General features: G+C 42.8%; 1 protein-coding gene across 2 annotated transcripts in view; it reads right to left on the bottom strand.

Moving 5' to 3' along the window:
* The window catches only part of RASGEF1B (RasGEF domain family member 1B), a 633,330-nt gene extending 626,289 nt beyond the window's left edge, over positions 1 to 7,041 (bottom strand). The window contains exon 1 of one of the 2 annotated variants that reach the window (XM_055297172.2): positions 6,880 to 7,041. In XM_055297172.2, coding sequence (XP_055153147.1) covers positions 6,880 to 6,948 — 69 coding nt within the window. In that variant the 5' untranslated portion in view covers positions 6,949 to 7,041. The remainder of the gene's footprint in view (positions 1 to 6,879) is intronic. The other variant, XM_055297173.2, reaches the window with a different exon arrangement.
* Positions 7,042 to 19,451: the final 12,410 nt, after the last annotated feature.

The following is a 19,451-nucleotide window of genomic DNA, read 5'->3' as shown; positions in this document are numbered from 1 at the left end:
CTTCTCTCTTATGATCACCCACCAGCATCCAATCAGAGAAGTTACAGTCATACTTGTCCAAGTTATTTGCTTTCAAAACAGCCTGATCACATGGTTCATCCTCTAGATGCTTGAAGCCCATCGGAATAACCAAGTGGATGAGAGTGTATAAGATTCACGTAAACAGACAAAGGAGCTCAGCTATTCAATTGTAATGGGCAAAATTAAGGTCTTTAACAGGCAAATTAGAAAGAAAAAAAACTGCTTGAAAATATAACCATTTTAAGGAGAGAAGGGATGGAGTTAACTGAAATATAAAAATGGGAAGATTTATAAAATGTAGCCCTGGAAATCAATCCAACCAGTGGAGCACGTTTGTCATTAGTGGGTGCTAAGAGAGAAATCACTGAAATTCAGGCACATTGTTTAAAAAAAAAACCATACAATAAAATATGTTTGGGTAACATGCCAAATCTTTTACCCAAATGCCTCCTAATTTAGAGGCAGGATATTTATCAAATGTTGTCTGGCAAGTTAGTAGTTTGAAACTCTGAATACATTTTCTTCCCTAAAAAATAATGTTATTACATGGTAACTGGTTTCCCAAGATAGACAACAAGAATCTCCCAATGTATAGTGTAATAATGTATAAATATAATACTGAGATAATGGGGTAACACAAATTGTTTTGTAAAAATAGAATCTTACTATCCTATATAGCAGTGCTTTTCAAATTGTGGGTCGTAACCCATGAAATCAATTTAGTGAGTCTTTACCAGTTTATTTTTTAATAGAATGAAAAGGAAAGAATGAAACTGCAAAGATCAGAGGATATCCCATGTCATAAGGAAAAGCATTATTCTACTTAATTTCACTGTTATAGGTGTAAATAGCTATATGCATCCAGGATTGCAATGTAAAATATATTTCTTACCAATAGTCACAGTCAAAACAGTTTGAATGTCTCTTAACAAGGCTTCCATAGGGTGCCTAGCACCAAGACAGTATTTAAGATTTGTTGAATAAATGAATGACTGAATGAATTGGTGAAAACATTAAGCATGAATAAATAGAATGCTAGTTATACATTTCTCAGTCACAGCCCTGACACTGCAATAGGAAGCTTGCTCACTCCTGCATTTCCATACTAGTGAGGCAGTGGGGAGAGACAGTTGACCCAGCTGCAACTGCCTATTGGTGGCTCCCTTGGCTTGGGACAGGATCTTGGGTAGAGTAGGAGCTATAAGGAGAGAAGGATGGGAACAAGGACTACACAGGTAAGTGGGATTGGACTCTAGGAGCAGGGTTCTGGAGGAAAGAGGGAGAAGGTAAGACGAGGTCACCAGATTTAGCAAACAAAAATACAAGGTACCCAGTTAAATCTGGATTTCAGATAAACCATAAATATGTAAAGGCAAAGAAAATCATGAATGTTGAGGGTCAGAAAAATCAATGTGATCCATCAGACATTTATTTGATGCAAAACTGCATGCAAAATACAAGCCAAGTACTAGAGAATTAAGAAATACATGGTGCCTGACACTGAAGGGGACACAGACACATGCAACAGTCTCAAAAATTAACATGTATTGACCACTATTCTAAGTGTTTTACAGGCATTAACTCGCTTAACACTCACCACCCCGAATTAAGCACTACTGTTATCCCTATTGAAGACATAACGAGCATAGAGAAGTTCAAAGAGGAAGTTGTCCAAGGTCTCAGAAAAAACACACACACACATAATATTCAGTGGGCCTCTGGTAGAGCCTGGATATTATTCAAGATGGGTGGATCTGGAAGTGAGATTTGAGCTGAACCTTGAAGGAAGATACAACTTCAATAGGTGACTATTACAGGAAGAATATTCTGGGCAGAGTAACAGCTTGGAGGTAAGAGAGCATAATCAAGAAATGGGAGTAAAGTTGCTGGAATATTAGAAATATAGTAGTAGGAAGGAAAGATTAGGCAAGTTAACCAGGCAGTGACCACACTGTGGAGGAAGTTTGCCCTGTTGAATCTGCATATATGGTGAACCACTAATGGAACTGGCATAAATAGCTGGTGTGGTGGTGCATGCCTGTAGTCCCAGCTACTCTAAAGACTGAGGCTTGAGGAACCCTCGAGTCCAGGGGGTTGAGTCCAGCCTGAACAACATAGCTGGATCCCATCTCTAAATGAATAAATAAATAAATAAAACTAAAAAAAAAAAACTGGGTTTTTTAGAGGCGGGGTCTCACTATATCACCAGGCTGAAGTGCAGTACAGTGACACTATCACAGCTCACTGAAATCTCGAGAACTCCTGGGTCAAGCGATCTTCCTGCCTTGGTCTCCTGAGTAGCTAGGACTACAGACACATGCCACTATGCCTTTTTTTTTTTTTTTTTTTTTGTAGAGACAAGGTCTCACTATGTTGCCCAGGCTGGCCTGAAACTTCTGGCCTCAAGCACTCTTCCTGCCTTGTCCTCCCAAAATACTAGAATTGCAGGCATGAGCCACCATGCCAGACTTAAAAAAAAATTTTTTTAAGTATTTTTGGGAAGTAAATGGACACCATGTTGAGTTCAGCTTTTAGAAAGATGATTTTGGTAATAGTACAAAAGATAGAGGGGATGAGATGAAAAATCAGAGGCTACAAAACTAGGTAAGTCAATACAGATGGCTGGCAAAGCACTGTGGCACCAGAATCCAGGATTTACCTTACAGTTCAGACACTTAGTAGGTGAGTGACCTTGGACAATTCATGTAATCACCCTGGGCCTTGGCTTCTTCATTTCCAAAACAGGGATGACAATACCACTTACCTCATAGCATTATTGGGGTGATAAAACAAGCTGATACACAGAAATGCTCAATAAGCAGAAACTATCTGTAAATGGTCATGGCAATTGAACTTGAACCTGCCCTTAACAACTTCAAGTTCAATCAGCCTTTGATTAAATATCTCTGGGAATAAGACATTTATGCCATCCCGATATATTTGGCTCTGTGTCCCCACTCAAATCTCATCTCAATTGGTAATCTCCACATGCCGAGGGAGGTTCCTGGTGGGAGGTGATTGGATCATGGGGGTGGTTCCCCCATGCTGTTCTCATGACAGTGAGTTCTCATGACAGTGAGTTCTCACGACAGTGAGTTCTCACAAGATCTGATAGTTTTATAAGGGGCTCTTTCCCCTGTCTCTCTCCTTTGTGCTGCCTTTTGAAGAAGGTACCTGCTTCTCCTTCACCTTCTGCCATGATTGTAAGTTTCCTGAGGCCTCCCAAACCATGCAGAACTGTGGATCAATTAAACCCTTTTTTTAAATTAATTACTTAGTCTTGGGTAATTAATTTCTTTATGGCAGTGTGAAAACTGACTAATACACATCCCAATGGTAACATAGTGAGAGCAGTGAGAGAATGGGGGATTATCTTTCCTTCTTCCAAAAAGAATATATCTAAGAACGAAGCTAAAAACCAAAAGGTAGAAAAAAATGTGAAACAAAAAGCAAAACAAAACAAACTCCAGAATACCAAGTAACTATAGGTGGAGAAGGTAAGTGAACTTTGAGATAAAACAGACTTGTGTATGCATCCTCTCTCTAGCATACATTACCAGAATGATCTTAAGCAAACTACTTAAGCCCTCTAAACCCTAATCTCCTCATCTGTAACACATGGTTGTTAACACTTATATCATAAGACTATGTGAAGCATAGCTGCGATCATGTATAGTATGCCTTCAGAACAATGTCTGGCCCAGAGTAGGCAATAACTGATAATTATTATGTATTGTCACAGTTAGGCATCGGTACAAGTGGAGATAGAAAACCACGCAAAAACACATACAGTATACATGAGGTTTGTCAATTCTGGAGACCACATCCATGAATGGTGGCATAGAATTGAACATCCCTTTTCTAGTGTTCGGCCCAATGAATTTGTCTTCTTAAAGGTGTACCACCAGGTGAGATGATGAAAAATGACAGGGATTTAAAAATGCAGACTTGTGGATTGGGGGAAGAGAGGCACAAAAGATAAAAAAGCAACAGCCTCTGACTATATTATTTTCCCACCACTTCCTGTCCCGGAACTCAAACGCCATCACTGACTGCCATGCCAAAAGCTACTAAGGCACCATGAAAAGAAAGACTGGGGCGGGAGGTGGGGGGCAGGTTCATAATATTTAAGAGCTCCATGAGGGAGGAGTGGATGCCAGGGCCAGACATGTATCCATCCATTCAAGCACACAGGGAACTGCTAGGTCTGAAACTACCTGCCTGCATGCTTCTGTCTTATGTTTCTGGACATCAGAATACGCAGCAAGCCCACTCTCTCTCTAGGTGCTCTGCCTTGGTGTTGCATAATCATTATTCCAAATATCCATTATTCTTAATGATCCAAAATGATCATTAAGACACTTTGTGTTTCCAGTGTACACACTCTGTCCCTAGCCTATGAAGATGGTGCAGCAAGCCACACACTGGAGCTGTTTTTCAATGACAGTGACATTTTTGACCCTGTTTTCTCTATAACCTGTCACTCACTCCCTCTTGTCAGACAACTGCAAACACACAAGAGGTCCCAGATTCAGTCCTCAGGGAGAATATCCTCTGTGCAAACCAAAGTGGCCTGAGTGGGAAGAAACTACATTATTGTCCACATTCTAACCAAAATGAAACGAAAGGCCATTCATTAGAAAAACATCCATCTCTTCTCCTGATCTCTCTGAAATTAAAGGTAACCAAAGTTAGAATTGGAGCATTTGATGAAAATAAAAAGCTGCCTAAATTTTTCTCAAGTGTCCTAGCACTTTCACTTTTGGAAATGAATATTTAGAAAGGTTTAAGAATATCTTTCTTACACATTTCTCTCTCCCTCCTTCCCAAACGACTGCCTCTTCATTTTTGAGCAAGAGTGTGTTGAAGGGGCTATTGCCTGAGAAGCAAGCATCCTCAAAGCACATTCCTAATTCAGTTCATCTTTGGGCACTGCTTTTCCCCAAAGGTAGAAAAGGGAAGATTACTTAGTTTGTCCAGCAACACTGATTAAGAATGACATGTAGGTGGGACGTGTTAGGTCAAGTCAGCCAACACTGAATCAATCCTTTGTAGAAAGACAGAGTGGGCATAGGCTTCAAGTAGCTCCTACCTCTAGATGGGTGGAAAATAACGCAGAGCAAGACATGAGGCACGACCAAGGACCGAGGGAATTCCCTTTCCTGGGAACTCTTCAAACACAAAACAGCCACTCATTTTTTGTAATTGTCTAAATATGTCTATGGCTAGTTTTTATAGGCTGCCTCCTCTCTGGAATGACTGGGAGCCAATCATTCTGAAAAATCAAGATGGGGCATCTATTGGCTGGAGGATAAAAGAGGCAGTATACACAACCAAAATCGCTTGGCACATTTGGTGATTTAAGAACAAAAATCCAAACACAAGTGAAGAGAAAGCCAAAGAGAAAAGCAACTTAAAAGAGCATCTCAGGTCTCCAGAGTGACCCCCAAATGCTACATAACACTTCACAGAGCAGCAAATGGGCAGTGATGTTGCATGCCAAAGGTGACAGCTAATTTTCACTGTAGGTCTGGAAAACTTAACTTTTCCAGGCTTTTCATTATTTTGTAGGTTTCAGGCTACCAACTGCCCAGGCCTTTCAGCCTGGCTTCTCCCACCCCACTCTTGTTTCCCCAGCTCCTCCTTATCACCTACTGTTGGGATCTCCCTGCTTAAAGGCCATTTTGTCACACAGCAGAGGTTATGGGTTGGGTAATTTGAGCTTCAAAATCTAAGGTATGTGACCATAAAATCTCAGAAGGTAAGAACGGCTACAGGTGCCAAAGGTGAGAAGAGACTCACCAGCAGCCAGAGAACATATTAAGATTCTGGAACCAGAAGAGGTGCCTTGCTGAAGGACAAGCAAACTCCTGCGTTCACCAGAGAAGAGACCAACTTGTGTTTCTCTGGCCAGTCAAGAAACTGCAGACAGAGAAGGCTGGGGCAGCTCCTGGAGTGGCTGGCCGGGAAAGTCATCAGGCTACAGTGACTACGACTGATAGAGGAGCGCAGTGCAACACAGACTGCAGCACTGGTTAACCTGGCCAACGCCTCAGCACTCTCTCAGGACGGTGTGTTAGGCAGTCTCTTGAGGGAGGGCAGGGTAGAGAGACAGAGAACACTCTCTGTTCTTACTGTAGAGATAAGGAGGGCGGGGAAGGGTTGTACAGTATAAAACTCTCCCTACTGAGTGGTCAATATAGGAAAGCCAGCCAGCCAGCCGTCTCCTAAATGACTCCGTGCAGAGATGCCTCACAGCAGCAGCCTTGCCACTGCAGGCAGGTGTGAGCAATTAGATGAACCTGTCTTAGGAGCTGCTATTTGTTCACCTGATTTGGCAAAGCCCTTCTTAACCCTCCTCATCCCCAGTGTTATCTCATTCACAGAAGACACAAGTTAACTTTAATGGAGTTTGCCCTGTGCTGGATGGAGATTGGGGGAGGGAAGCAGTTGGAGGAGGTAAGAAGGTGGAAACCTTTTGACCGGAAGATTTTTCTGTTGTTTTCAGACTAGAAGAAAAAAACAAAGTAGGCAGCAAAGAGGACTGCAGGATACTGCTCATTTTTAGACATCCCTGACATTTTAGGTAAAGAGCAACTGGCAGAGCTCAGCCAGATTGACAGAAAACGTGTTCACCTGTCAACTGGGGAGTAGAAAAAAACCCAAAAAAGATTCACTGAGGTCCGAAGTGAGAAACCCGTCTCCAGAGCTCCAGGAGGTCTCCGCCTAGCCCTCCTCCCGTGCCCCGTCCCGCCTAAGGGCCAGGTGGAAACCAGGCAGGTGAGCCTGCACACGTGTCAACTTGCGGAGACCCCCGGGCCCGCCAGGGGTCCCTGAGGGGATACACCCTCCACCTACCTCAAACATGGGAGAGGCGCCCTTGCTCGGCAACGTGCAGCCCAGGAGCTCGGCGAGAAACTTTGCCATATACAAGCGGTGAGGCAGGGTCCCTCCCGATGCGCCGTTTCTGTCCTTTCCCCTTGCCAGAGCCCGAGCGCCAGGATCCTGCCCGCAGCCCGCCCGCCAGCCGGGGCCGTGGCTCAGGGGCTGCCCCGCGGCTGCGGCGGAGGGGCCGGGCCGGGCGGGGAGAGCGCGGCGGCCGCCCGCCCCCCGGCGTCCAGCGGTGCGAGTGCGCGCAGCCCAGTCCGCGGCCCGAGCCTCCGCTCTGCGGGAGCCGGGGCGCCGTCGCCGCGCTAGGCTTTCCCGCTGAATGTCACTATTACCACAGTAAAGGGAAGGGCCCCGCCAAGGGGGTGGCGGGAGGGCCAACGGCGCCGCAGGATGGGCGCCGCGCGTGAACAAGGGCAGCCGGCGGGCGCAGCGCCTTGGCGCAGACACCGGCCCGACCCACACCTGGGCAGGGCCACTCAGGCAACACGGCCGGGCGGGAGCAGACGCCTTAAGCTCCGCGGGAGAGCGGGCGGCCGGGGCGGGGGAGGGTCTGTGGATGGGAGCCGCCGGGCTGACCCACTTCCCCAGTTTTCCCCTCGGCAGCACTCACGGAGGTGGAAAGGCGGCCGCCTCGCTCTGCTGACTGACCCGGGAGAGTCGCTGCTGCCAGATGCCAGCGGCCCGCAGGAGCTCTGGCACCGGCCGGCGCCGCCCCACCCTTCCTTTGGGAAAGGGAAAAGGCTCCCTTAGCCTCGGAGGAGGAACTCCCCCTCCTGTTCTCACATTATCCCAAACCAGTGAGTGGGGCAGACCCAGGTAAGCCCCCAAAGAGGAAAGGTGGCTGTAGGCACTAGGGCCTGGGCCGGATACGCTCCATGATCACAGCTCCCTCCCTGTCCTTGGCTCCGGCCGGAGAGCCAAGGAGCGGCATGGAGACTGAAACAGGTATGGTCCTGATAGCCCTGTTTTTCTTCTTCTTTTTTTTTTTTTTTTTTTTTTGAGACGGAGTCTCGTACTGTTGCCCGGGCTGGAGTGCAGTGGTGCGATCTCGGCTCACTGCAACCTCCGCCTCCCGGGTTCAAGCGATTCTCCTGCCTCAGCCTTCCGAGTAGGTGGTATTACAGGCGCCCACCACCACACCCAGCTAATGTCTTTTCATTAAAAAAGACTTTTAGGACCAGGCCTATATTGTGTATTTATTCTGCACCCCCATAGCTGTACATCTCAAGCTTTAACGTGCATAAGAATGACCTGACCTATAGAGCTTGTTTAAAATGAGAGGTCCTGGGCCCCCAACCCATGTTTCTGAAACAGTGATTCTGATTCTGGTCCTGGACCATCTCAGGAGATTCCGATGTAGATGGTATCCAGGCTCTACTTTGAGAAACATGGCCCTACTATGTAAAAAAAAAAATGCTGACATAAACTTTCAAGGACTGGGAAAACACTAGATTTGGTGACAGACACGACCCTAGAGAAAGTTGTGTCAAATCACCTGATCTGCTATGCAAGGAAACAGAACTGGAAAAGTTTTCATTACTTCAAGTCATACTGTATCAGTGACACCCAGGACATGGAGTAGATACCCTATAAATACTCATTGGACGGGATGAATAGAGGATAGATGGTGATGAATAGCTGGTCCCAATTTCCTTAATTGCCATTCCAGAATTCTAGCTGGTGCAACAAATTCACTGTGAATTTAAGGGATAAAAGAGGAAGGAAAGATGTTAAACTAAATTCATTTGAATACATCATCTCAGTGCTTCTCAAACTTTTTCTATCTGGTTTTATCTTGTGCATTCTAACCTACAAAATATTCAGGTTCGTTATAAAACAAAAAGACCTACCCCCATGACTAAAACTAATGCTCCAAGTATGTTATTTTTATTCTGTGTTTTCCAGAACCCTGCCACACCACCAGCTAACCCCCAGCAGTGAAATCAAGAAATGTGGCAGCAAGGTACCCCCGGGCTATACTAGAAAGGAAAGAGAACTAATATGTAACGAGTATCTATGAATGTCTCAGTCACCATGTCACTAGGGTGAACATGGGCTCTGGGGGCAGACTACCTCCATTTAAATCCCGTTTCTGATACTGCTAGTAATTGAACGTTTTCATCCCCTCCAAATTGCATGTTGAAATGTAATCCCCAATGCAACAGTATTGGGGCTGTGGCCTTTGGGAAGTGATTGATTTATGGGGGCTCCACCCTCATGAATGAGATTGGTGCCCTTATAAGATGGCTTGATGAAGGGAGTTCACCCCTCTTGTCCTGTCTTCTGCCACGTAAGGACGCAGCAGCATTTTTCCCCTCCAGAGGATATAGCATTCAAGGCACCATCTTGGAAGTAGACAGCAGTCTTCATTAGATGCTAGCCTTGATCTTGGACTTCCCAGCCTCTAGAAATGTAAGAAATAAATGTCTGTTTTTATAAATTAGTCTGTGGTATTCTATTATAGCAGCACAAAATTGCCTAAGACATAATGTGAAACTTAGAAAAGTGACTTTGCTTCTCTGTACTTCAGTTTTCTCATCTGCAAAATGGGTTTAATAATAAAGGTACCTACCACATACAGTATATATTAGTTTTCTATTGCTATCATAACAAATTACCACAATTTAGCAGCTTAGAACACTGCCCATTTATTATCTCATAGTTCTGTAGATTAGAAATCTGGTGGGTTCTGTGCCTGGAGTCTCACAAGGCTAAAACCAAGACTAAAACCAACCAGGCTGGCCTCTTACCTAGAGTTTCTGGGAAGAAGCCACTTCCAAACTCTTTCAGGTTGCTGGGAGAATCTAGCTCCTTGCAGCTGTAAGTCTGAGGTCCTTGTTTTCTTGCTGACTGGCAGCCAGAAGCCACTCTGCTTCTAGAGGCTTCCTGGACTCCTTATGCAGCCTCCTTCATCTTCAAGGAGAAACTGCATTGAATCCTTCTCATGCTTCAAATCTGACTTCCTCTTTTGCCAACAGCCAGAGAAAACGTTTACCATTTACAGGTCTCATATGATTACATTGGGCCCACCTGGATAATCTTTCTATTCTAAGGTCAGCTGATTAGTCACCTTAGTTACATCTTCAAAGTTGCTTTTGCCATGTACTATAATCACAAAAGTAATTCCAGGGTGAAGATCATAAGAGCTACGTAGACTCCTGCTTACCGCATGATTATTTTGAGGAATAAGTAAAGGTGTGTATTTAAAACATTTAGAACAGTATTTTATTTTGTGGTACCGATAATAAGAACTCAATAAAGATTAGCTATTTTGTCTACGCATGGCATTTCATTTGATTGACACTACAACTCTATTATTTTAAAGGGGAGAAACTGAGAATCAATCCAAGACCACACAGAGGGTTAATGGCAGAGCCAGGAATCAAACCTAGAACAGCCATCAATCAAGTCTGTGCTGAGCACTAGGAGATAGGGCAAAGGACGGATGATCTTCATTTGAGAAAGAGGGACCTGAGAAGGGGTGTGCAATAATGAGGAGCACAGGGAATATTTACAGGTAGTCACTTGCCGTATATGAATAATCTATGGTTTAGGCACAAGGGAGACTGTACTAAATACTAATTGAATTTTTTTAAGTCTTTAGGCTGACTCTGGGCACACTGCCTAGGAGTTAGCCCTGCTCTGCAAGGAGCAGCTATTAAATATGTATATATAATATATATATTTAACTGAACCTGGTGATTTTTACTGAGCAGATGCATTTTCTTGTGGTGACATTCATCTTAGGAGGCTATACATTATTTGCAATCTAGACTCATTCCTTTGATGGCTTCTTTGTCCCCATGCCCTCTCCTCTGTGATGTCTTGCATCTTGTAGAGGAAATAAACATGTCTGAAAGGCAGCAACCCACTGACCCTGCCTGAACAGCAAGAGCATTGCCCAGACTTTCTCCAGGGCATGCCCAGGCCTGAATCACTACCATGTCTATTTCTTCCTGTCATTGGTAGAGCAAGGACAGAGACCCAGGACAAAAAAGAAAAGAAAGGAAAGCAAACCAAAAAATAATCTTATCATCTATGGTCCTTCCCCACTTAGGACTGTGACTGCAGTATCATTTACTAGAAGCGTTGTTCATACTCTTTCACCCAGTATTTCCATTTCTAGAATTTATCCTAAGAAAATAATCAGAGAATCACTCAAAGATTTTTGCATTTAAAATTGTTTCATGTCTGTAAGGGCAAGTGAGTGTCTTTTCTACTGACACAGTAACCACCATGGTTAAAATACTAGGACTGAACTCAGGCTGCCTGGGCTTGAATTCTGGCTCTGCCAATTGCCAGTTGAGTGATCTTGGGCAGGTCACTTCAATTCTCTAGGCTTCCATTTCCTCATCTGGAAAACAAGGATAATAATACCTCATAAGAACTTAATTAGGTAATACTATTATACTCACTTATTAGAATGATTCATATAATTATTATAGGAATACTAATAAAGGACCTGGTCCATACTACATAATAGTAATATGTTAACTCTGACTAGGGTGATGATTAATGATATATTCTCAGCTCATGGCCCAAAGCCTGGCACACAATACTCAATAAAAATTGATTAAGTACATGGACAAACAGATGGACAAACAAATGAACAGGGATACTTGTTACAGCATGATAAAGCTAAAATTTGTAAACCATAAAAACAACAGGAGAGTGACTTAATATACTATGGTACATATAATCAAAACCTAGTATGTTTTAAAAGAATAATTAATGACCTAGAAAATGCCTGTAGGTAATGTTAGTAGGGGGCAGCATACAGTATATGTAGCATATTCTAAATTTATAAAATACTTACATGTATATTTATACATTAGGGCCAAAATAGAAGGAAATATACCAAAAGGCAATAATAGTTCTCTGTGAGTGATGAAATTATGGATTATTTTTATTTTCTTCTTTATATATGCCTTAATTTTCTAGATTCTCTGCAGTGAACTTGAGTGTAATACCAATTTAAACACTTTTTTACAATCCCATAATTAAGAACTTAGACTTTTTTTAGTCATCATGTTAATCTTAATTGATTTAAGATCTTATCACTTCAATAAAACATTTAGGATGGACCAATTAACACAACTAAATCTACTGCACTGACACTCTCTTGAAGAAATCTCTGGTGTTTGTGAAAAGGTTCTACAAAACATCATCCAAAATTTGATTTTAAAGACACTCACTGCTAAGAGCCAATAGTTATCAACAATAGCCTTAATAACTAGAAATGGGAAAGTCTTAAGAGGCAAGTGAAATCTATGTTTAAAACATACTTATTTTCTCTTCTCATTTAGTTTACAAGAGAATGTAGAAGTTGAAGAATCAACCTTTGGAAATTGTCATTTGCCCAGAATGATTAATTCTGGGTAATTTATGCCTGCCAAGTAATAAAGAACACTACTTTCACTTACCTGGCTTCCTTTGTGGGTCTTAGAGGGAGATCCCATGTTAGTTATTGTAGACTCAGTACTTCAGTATGGTCAGGAAATAGAGCAGTCTGATTAACCAACTATTCTGACTAATCATCATCTCTGCAACATATGAATTACTGCTTTTCAAAAAATTAGGCTGTCATAAATTGCAATTAACATTGAAGGTCTACTGAAGGTTTCATAATTATTTGATGATTCAAAAGGCCCCTCAGTGTCTCTCAGGGTGTCAGGTTCACCAGCATAAAAATCATTTATCCCAGTAGGATGGTTGAGGAAAGATGCTGGTTAATATGAATTTTCAGTTGAGAGAAATGCAAGCAAGCCAGGTTTTACTATGTTTACATGGTTGAATGAATGTCTGTTGAGTTCTTTAAGCACCTCCTGAGAAAGGCACTCTATTTGTGTGAGATGTTATAATTATTATTCCACAGAAATACAATGGTAACATTCTATTTTACAACAAAGAAAATTAGATTACAAGTTATCCTACAACTCTCCCTCCTCCCAGCTAAGATCACACACCGTATAGAGTTACAATGGTGCCAATTACAACAGCTTTTCATGCACTGTATGTTGCTCTGGTTTTTGATGATCTGAATGGATTTCATACCAAATAGCAGCTACTGACAGCAATCAAAACAGTTTGGGGGAAAACAGTTTTGTCTTCTGTGTTCAAGTAATGCTATTGATTTAAATTTAATGTTTGCTTCATTTCTTTCTTGGTACAGTAAGCAAGCATGTGGTGTCTGTCTGGGCCCCCATTCTGCCTTAAAGAATGCGGGTGGCAAAGCCTATGTATACCAGGCCTTTTCTATCACTAGTTGCTAGAAGCCAATATCCATTAAAAAGACAGTGTTTTTAAGATCATTTCATCCAATCCCCACTACATACACATTCATTCATTCTCTCTCTCTCTCTCTCTCTCTCTGTCTCATATCCCAGTTTACAGTTGAAGAATCAGAGGCACAGAGAAGTTAAGTTTTTTGACCAAGTTTACACAGCTACTATATTGGTAGAGCTGGGGACAGATTCTAAATCTCCTGATAGATAGCACATGCTCTTTCCATTGAGTCATTGCCCCAGCACCATGCTGAACTGAGACTTTGACTGAAAAATGAACTTTTCTCTGAACAAGGTGAAAAAAAAGAGGAAAGAAGGAAGAGAAAGACCAATGAAGGAAGGGAAAAGAACTCAGCATCATGGATTCAGGGTACCACTCCCACATCACAGCCAAGCTTACTCCTTTTATATAACAATTTGAGGTCCTGGCACAGTGAGCCACCTATGTTTCCTTATTTGAAACACTATAATGGGACTCCCTGGGAGAATCTTTGCAGTATATCTTGAAACTGATGACCAGAGCTTCTTTAACGAGCAAACAGATAGACCTAACCTTTCCACCCCTGCTCTGGCTGTCCTGGATGGGAAGGAGACACTCTCTAATATGGGAAAGATCCAAGATGCAGGTCAGTCTAATCAGCTAATGGTCAGCACCAAAGGAGGTTAGGCTGTTTAAGGAGTTAAGTCATTCAGTGTGATGCCAGTTCCCTCCTAATCCAGCCCTGGAGGAAACTTGTATTATGACTCACAGGAGAGGAACAGCCTGGAGAAAATGAGCCCAAAGAAACTGGAGAACATTGAAAACTTACAATATTACTGATGTGATAATAGACTAAGAGAATAAGGCACCCCACTCGTCAGTTTGGGACTTGATGTAAGAGTCATTGTGCTGTGGCAAAGGGCCTGGTTCACCACGGTGACGGTGGGAGCACCTGGGCCAACACTAATGACAATGAGGAGACTGGTACTATGTGACAACAACAAAACCCACAGTGGCATCAAGGCTATGCCACCCCCTTAGGAACCACAGCTCAAGAGTAGAAAGCCAGTGTTCACTTGGGCAGGAAGTAATGCATCAATCTGGAGCCCTTGGAGCCAAATGCACCAATAGGCAGTAGTGAGTAGGATCATAGCTAGATAGGAGGTAAGGAAGCATCAGAGCCAGGACTCTGCACTTCCGAGTGAGCAATGGCGGCTGCAGAGATCAAAGAGCATAAAGGTTACAGGCAATGAAGCAGAGAGAGGGAGCCAGCTGCTGTAAAGCAGAGCCGCAGCAGGTATAGTGCTGAACAGTGAGCTAGCCTGGGTCCTCTATGGGAAACCTAAAGATCAAAAAAATCACCCAGAAGGGACGTGAGGCAAATACCAATTTATTTGCATTTCATTGCTTTCACCCCTTCTTGGACTGGCCCACCATCCTAACAGTCCACATGAGAGAAAACTGGGACAAGAAAATGCACAGGCTCTTGGCTCTGGCCAGATCAGATCCACCCCATCCCCTAAACTTTGGCTCAGTTCTCCCTATCCGCAGAGGCCCAGATCTGCTCTGTGTTTGATATTTGGTGAGATTAAAGAGTTCTAGACAAGGTCACCCCTTTGTCACCATTGATAGAGGGCTCTATCAGTCTCACAACAAATATAGGTCAAAAATGACTGGAGTCAGACCAAATCTAAACACCTGAGGGTGTTGGGGAGTGAGCAAGGATAATCCTGCACCAGCCTGAAAAGGAGAGACAGTTACCACCCAACCACACACCTCCATGAGTTCTATAGCAGCCACATATTTAAACCAAAGCTGCTGCTTTCAATTTTCTCGTTCTTCAGCACCTCTCAATTCTCCATGGGCAGAGGTGTGTTTCAGTCATCTTCCAAGGCCAAACAGAACAAGTCATGATCTGGAATCAACAAGTCCATTTTTCCCCACGCTTCATTTCTGTAGCATTATAATAACAGTAACAATAGCCAGCATGTTACTATGTGGGAGGCACTGTGCTAAGCCCTCTACATATATTATTATGCAATTATTACATTTGATCATGTCATCAACTCCTTTGGGTGATAACTTCATAATCCCTTCTTTACAACTGAGGAAAATACAGCATGACATGCTGATTACCTTCCCAGGGTCACAGAGCTAGGAAGACATGGAGCCTGAATAGGCATCCAGGCAGTCCTCCATACCCATATCCTCACCTGGCATCCCATCATCCTTAGACTAGAAGAGCAGCAAGAGATCAGGCTCTCTCAGCCTCACCATAGAGTGAGAGGGAAATATGGAATGAGTTTAAAGAGGAAGCAGTTTTAATTATGCACTGTCTAATGCAAAACAATGCCAATTTTGCCGACAGAATAAAAATGAGCAGACCTGAAGAACCTTGATCCCTATGCCCTTAAGCCTTCACAAGAAAGTATTCCAAGTTTACTTCACTGTTGTCACCCCTGCCCACACTTGCATGCTGAATAATGCTGGGAGAGTAGCAGTGGTATCCCCACCCAACTTTCATGTAAATTAAAGAGTTTTCCAAATTCTGCTACCAAATTTTTCTAACCTAAGTGAGATTTTAAGATAAAAACTCCATTTGATTGACTCAGCATATATTCCTCTCTTTAAGAGCTCAAGATCCCTCATGTCAATTACCTTTTAAAAAATGAGAAAGGGATTTTAGTTCAAAGACCCAATACCCAAATAACTCTGGTCGTACAATGAGCTACAGCTACTAGAATAGGCCCATCAACAGTCACAACATTTCTCTCAAAGGAGGAGGAAAAGCCAAAGTTTCATCCCTCAGGAAAACAGCACTCAGATTTAGCCTGGGAATAATTTTCAGGTATCCATGGTCTAATCTGCACCCACTGGGAAAACCTGTCATTTAATTCCAATCACCTCATAGGCTCCATCACAAGATTTTATAGATGTTTATTTCAGGGATACACTCTGTAGGGGCTAGATGGAGATTAGGAAAGGGGAAACCATTAATTTAAATATGCCAGGAGCATTGGAAAACAAAATGAGCATAAATATAATTGCAGAAAGGGTGACCCTAGTAACCTATTCCAAAAGACAAAGAAAACACAAATAATCTTAATTAAAAGGCTTTGAAAAAAGTGAAAAGAAAGGGAAAAAAATAAGCTCTCTGTGTTTCATTCTGGAAACATATATTATGCTCACACTGTGAGCTGGCGGGCAGATGGTTGAAGCTCATACAAGGAATATTAAATCTATTTGGAACCCTCTTGCCCTCCTGATACAACACTGCAGATGCCTAGAGGGCAAGACAATGAGCACACAAATGCCTACAAATCACTCAGACTCTGTCACTGACTGGGAAATCCTCCCCGCATCCCAGAGCACAGGGAGCTTGAGTGGTTTGCCCCATCCCTCACAGCAGGTCAAATAGAGGGTCAGAAGGGAAGGCCAAGCCTTATACACACACACACACACACACACACACACACACACACAGAGTATCTCTTTATATTCAGGCTGGTTTCTGCTGTTATAGCAAGATATGAAATGAAATGGCACAGGAAAAGCACCCAGCGTAGAGCCTATTTGTGGGGTTCCATGTGTTTTTGCAATCTCTTCAGAGGAATAAAAATAGGTAATTGGATTTCAAAGGCCAGGAGAAATAAAGAGTCAACAAACTTTCACCCTGCCCAGCTGCTCTTCACTTTGTGTATTTTCCAGTGGGCAACACAGTGAAGCTTGCAGACATGGTACTGATTCTGCCTGGTAAGATCAGAGCATGAGAGAGAAGACAATTATTCCAAAATAACAGAAAAGACCATCTCACCCTGTCTAACCTGAGCATCTAAACTTCAGTGGCTTATAAATATTTGGAAAGCAAGATGCTTTAAAGCCTGACTACTGAAAGTCCAGTTCACAAACCACAAGCTCCCCAGGTGATTTGTCTGCTCATGAAAGCACTGCTCAAGGGCAATAATCTTCAAAGTGTGGTATGTGATCTATTACCACACAGAAAGATATTGTTCAACTTCTATTTATTTTTTGTTTATTATTATCTTCAAGAAGAAATTCAGCTTCTCTGCAATTTGACATTTAGCTTGACAGTGGTGCTTGTATAAATATATAAATAAATATACATATGCTGGAAGTACAAACTCAAATTTTTTAACTAATGGAATTTTCCATTAAAAATTGGGATGGGCCAGGCGTGGTGGCTCACACCTGTAATCCCAGCACTTTAAGAGGCTGAGGCGGGCAGATCACGAGGTCAGGAGTTTGAGACAGGCCTGGCCAATATGGTGAAACCCCATCTCTACTAAAAATACAAAAAGTTAGCCAGGCATGGTGGTGCACACCTGTAGTCCCAGCTACTCGGGAGGCTGAGACAAGAGAATCACTTGAAACTGGGAGGCAGAGGTTGCAGTGAGGAAAGATCCATGCCACTGTACTCCAGCCTGGGCAATGGAGTGAGACTCCATCTCACAAAAAAAAAAAAAAAAAAATTGGGATGATACATCTCCTGGCTAAGTGCTGATCTAATAAGGCCATCAACTCTCTGTCCAGGAAGCTTCTACTATCACATATTGACTAGATGTAACTGCCTCTTCCAGTTTCCTTATAAATTTGTACAATGGTACACAGCAAGGTCCCTCTCCTGGAGCACTTCCCACAATATGTCCAGATGTGCCTAGCCCAGCTTGCATCTCAGCTAGTCGGCCAGAGGACAGAGCACAAGAACACATGCACCATGATGACCCTTTTGCCTGTGTTTTTCAATAAACCTTACTTTATACTCATGCCATGTGATACTAGTGTGTTTGGGTCCTTTACAAGACCCACATATAAACAGATAATCATCCTCATAATTGACTCATGTCATTTGGCGCATGTACCATGAAAGAAAGCACAGGAGGATTACAGAAAGTCATTCATAGTCTGGAGGGCGAGAAGAAGAGTCTATGAGGAAGTGAGATTCGAGCGGGGACCTAAAGGATGACCATGACAGGAACATTCAGGCAACAAGTGAAAATGCCTATGTTGAGGAAGGAATGGGGAACAGGGTAGCTTCTGAGTCATGGCTGGTGCAGTTGATGCTGGTGAGCAAGAGAAAGGATAGCAGGAGGGAAGCTCAAGGGGAAAACAGAGTTCATATATTTGGGCTTATGTTAAGGGTTTTGCACTCATTATGTAAGACTCTTGAGGCTAGGGTGATGTCCTAGTTTGAGTTCATCCAAAAATAGACTATGAGACAAGGACAGAGTGCAAATACTTTACTTGGTAAGTAATCCAGGAAGCATGGTGAGTGTTGAAGAATTAAGACAAGGAAGGAAGGTGAGCCAATAAGAGAGTCATTGATGAGTGCTGTGGGCAACTGGGTTCAGTCTGGAAGATTACATGAAACATGCCTCAGAATGTTCCCACTGGGAATCAGGGAAGCTGGATACATATCCACCAACTCTCACTCTTCATTGTTTGAGAAATGTTTCTGCAGTGTTAACTCCCACCATGTATATCTGAAGGGGAGGGGCCTATAGCCAAAGAATATCCTCATCATATGCAGGTAGCCACCCCATGTACAAGTAGGGTAAACAGCCCATCTCTGTTTGCCCAGGAATTTCATGATTTTAGTACAGAAAGTGCCGCATCCTGAGAACTCGTAAGTCCCAGGCATTGATTCTTCTGGGATGATTGTTCACTCTATCGTAGGAACTAACTACAGGCCACCTCTGATGTAGGTCAAGAGGATATGAATGGGGCATTTTCAACATCTGCAAAATGGCATCAAAGATTCCACAATTATACCCTGTCTAGATCCTAAAATATCAATGACATTTTGTTATCAGAGAGATAAAATCAATAACATAATTTATCAATGTGCAAGAAGATTATAAAACTGGACATTAAAATTTCCAGAATGCGATATATGCTATTGCTTGTAATAGCATGTCTGTATTCATTTCCTATTGCTGCTGTTACAAATTTCAACAAACTTGAAACACTACAAATTTGTGATCTGATAGCTCTGGAGGTCAGAAATAAATCTAAAATGGGTCAGCAGGGCTGTTTTCCTTATGTAGATTCTAAGGGAGAGAGAATTCCTTTCCTTGCCATTTCTGGTTTCTAAATGCCTGCATTCCTTTGCTTGTGGACCCACATCACTTCAAATTCTGCTTCAATAATCGTATCTTCTCTGACTCTGACCTTCCTACCTCCTTCTTCTAAACACCCTTGTGAATACACGGGCCAACTAGAATAATCCAGGATAAGCTCACTATCTGAAGATCCTT

Source organism: Symphalangus syndactylus, chromosome 10 (genome assembly GCF_028878055.3).
Source record: "Symphalangus syndactylus isolate Jambi chromosome 10, NHGRI_mSymSyn1-v2.1_pri, whole genome shotgun sequence".
NCBI lineage: Eukaryota > Metazoa > Chordata > Mammalia > Primates > Hylobatidae > Symphalangus > Symphalangus syndactylus.
The sequence above is the reverse complement of the archived record's forward strand: the minus strand, read 5'-3'. Positions and strand labels throughout refer to the sequence as shown.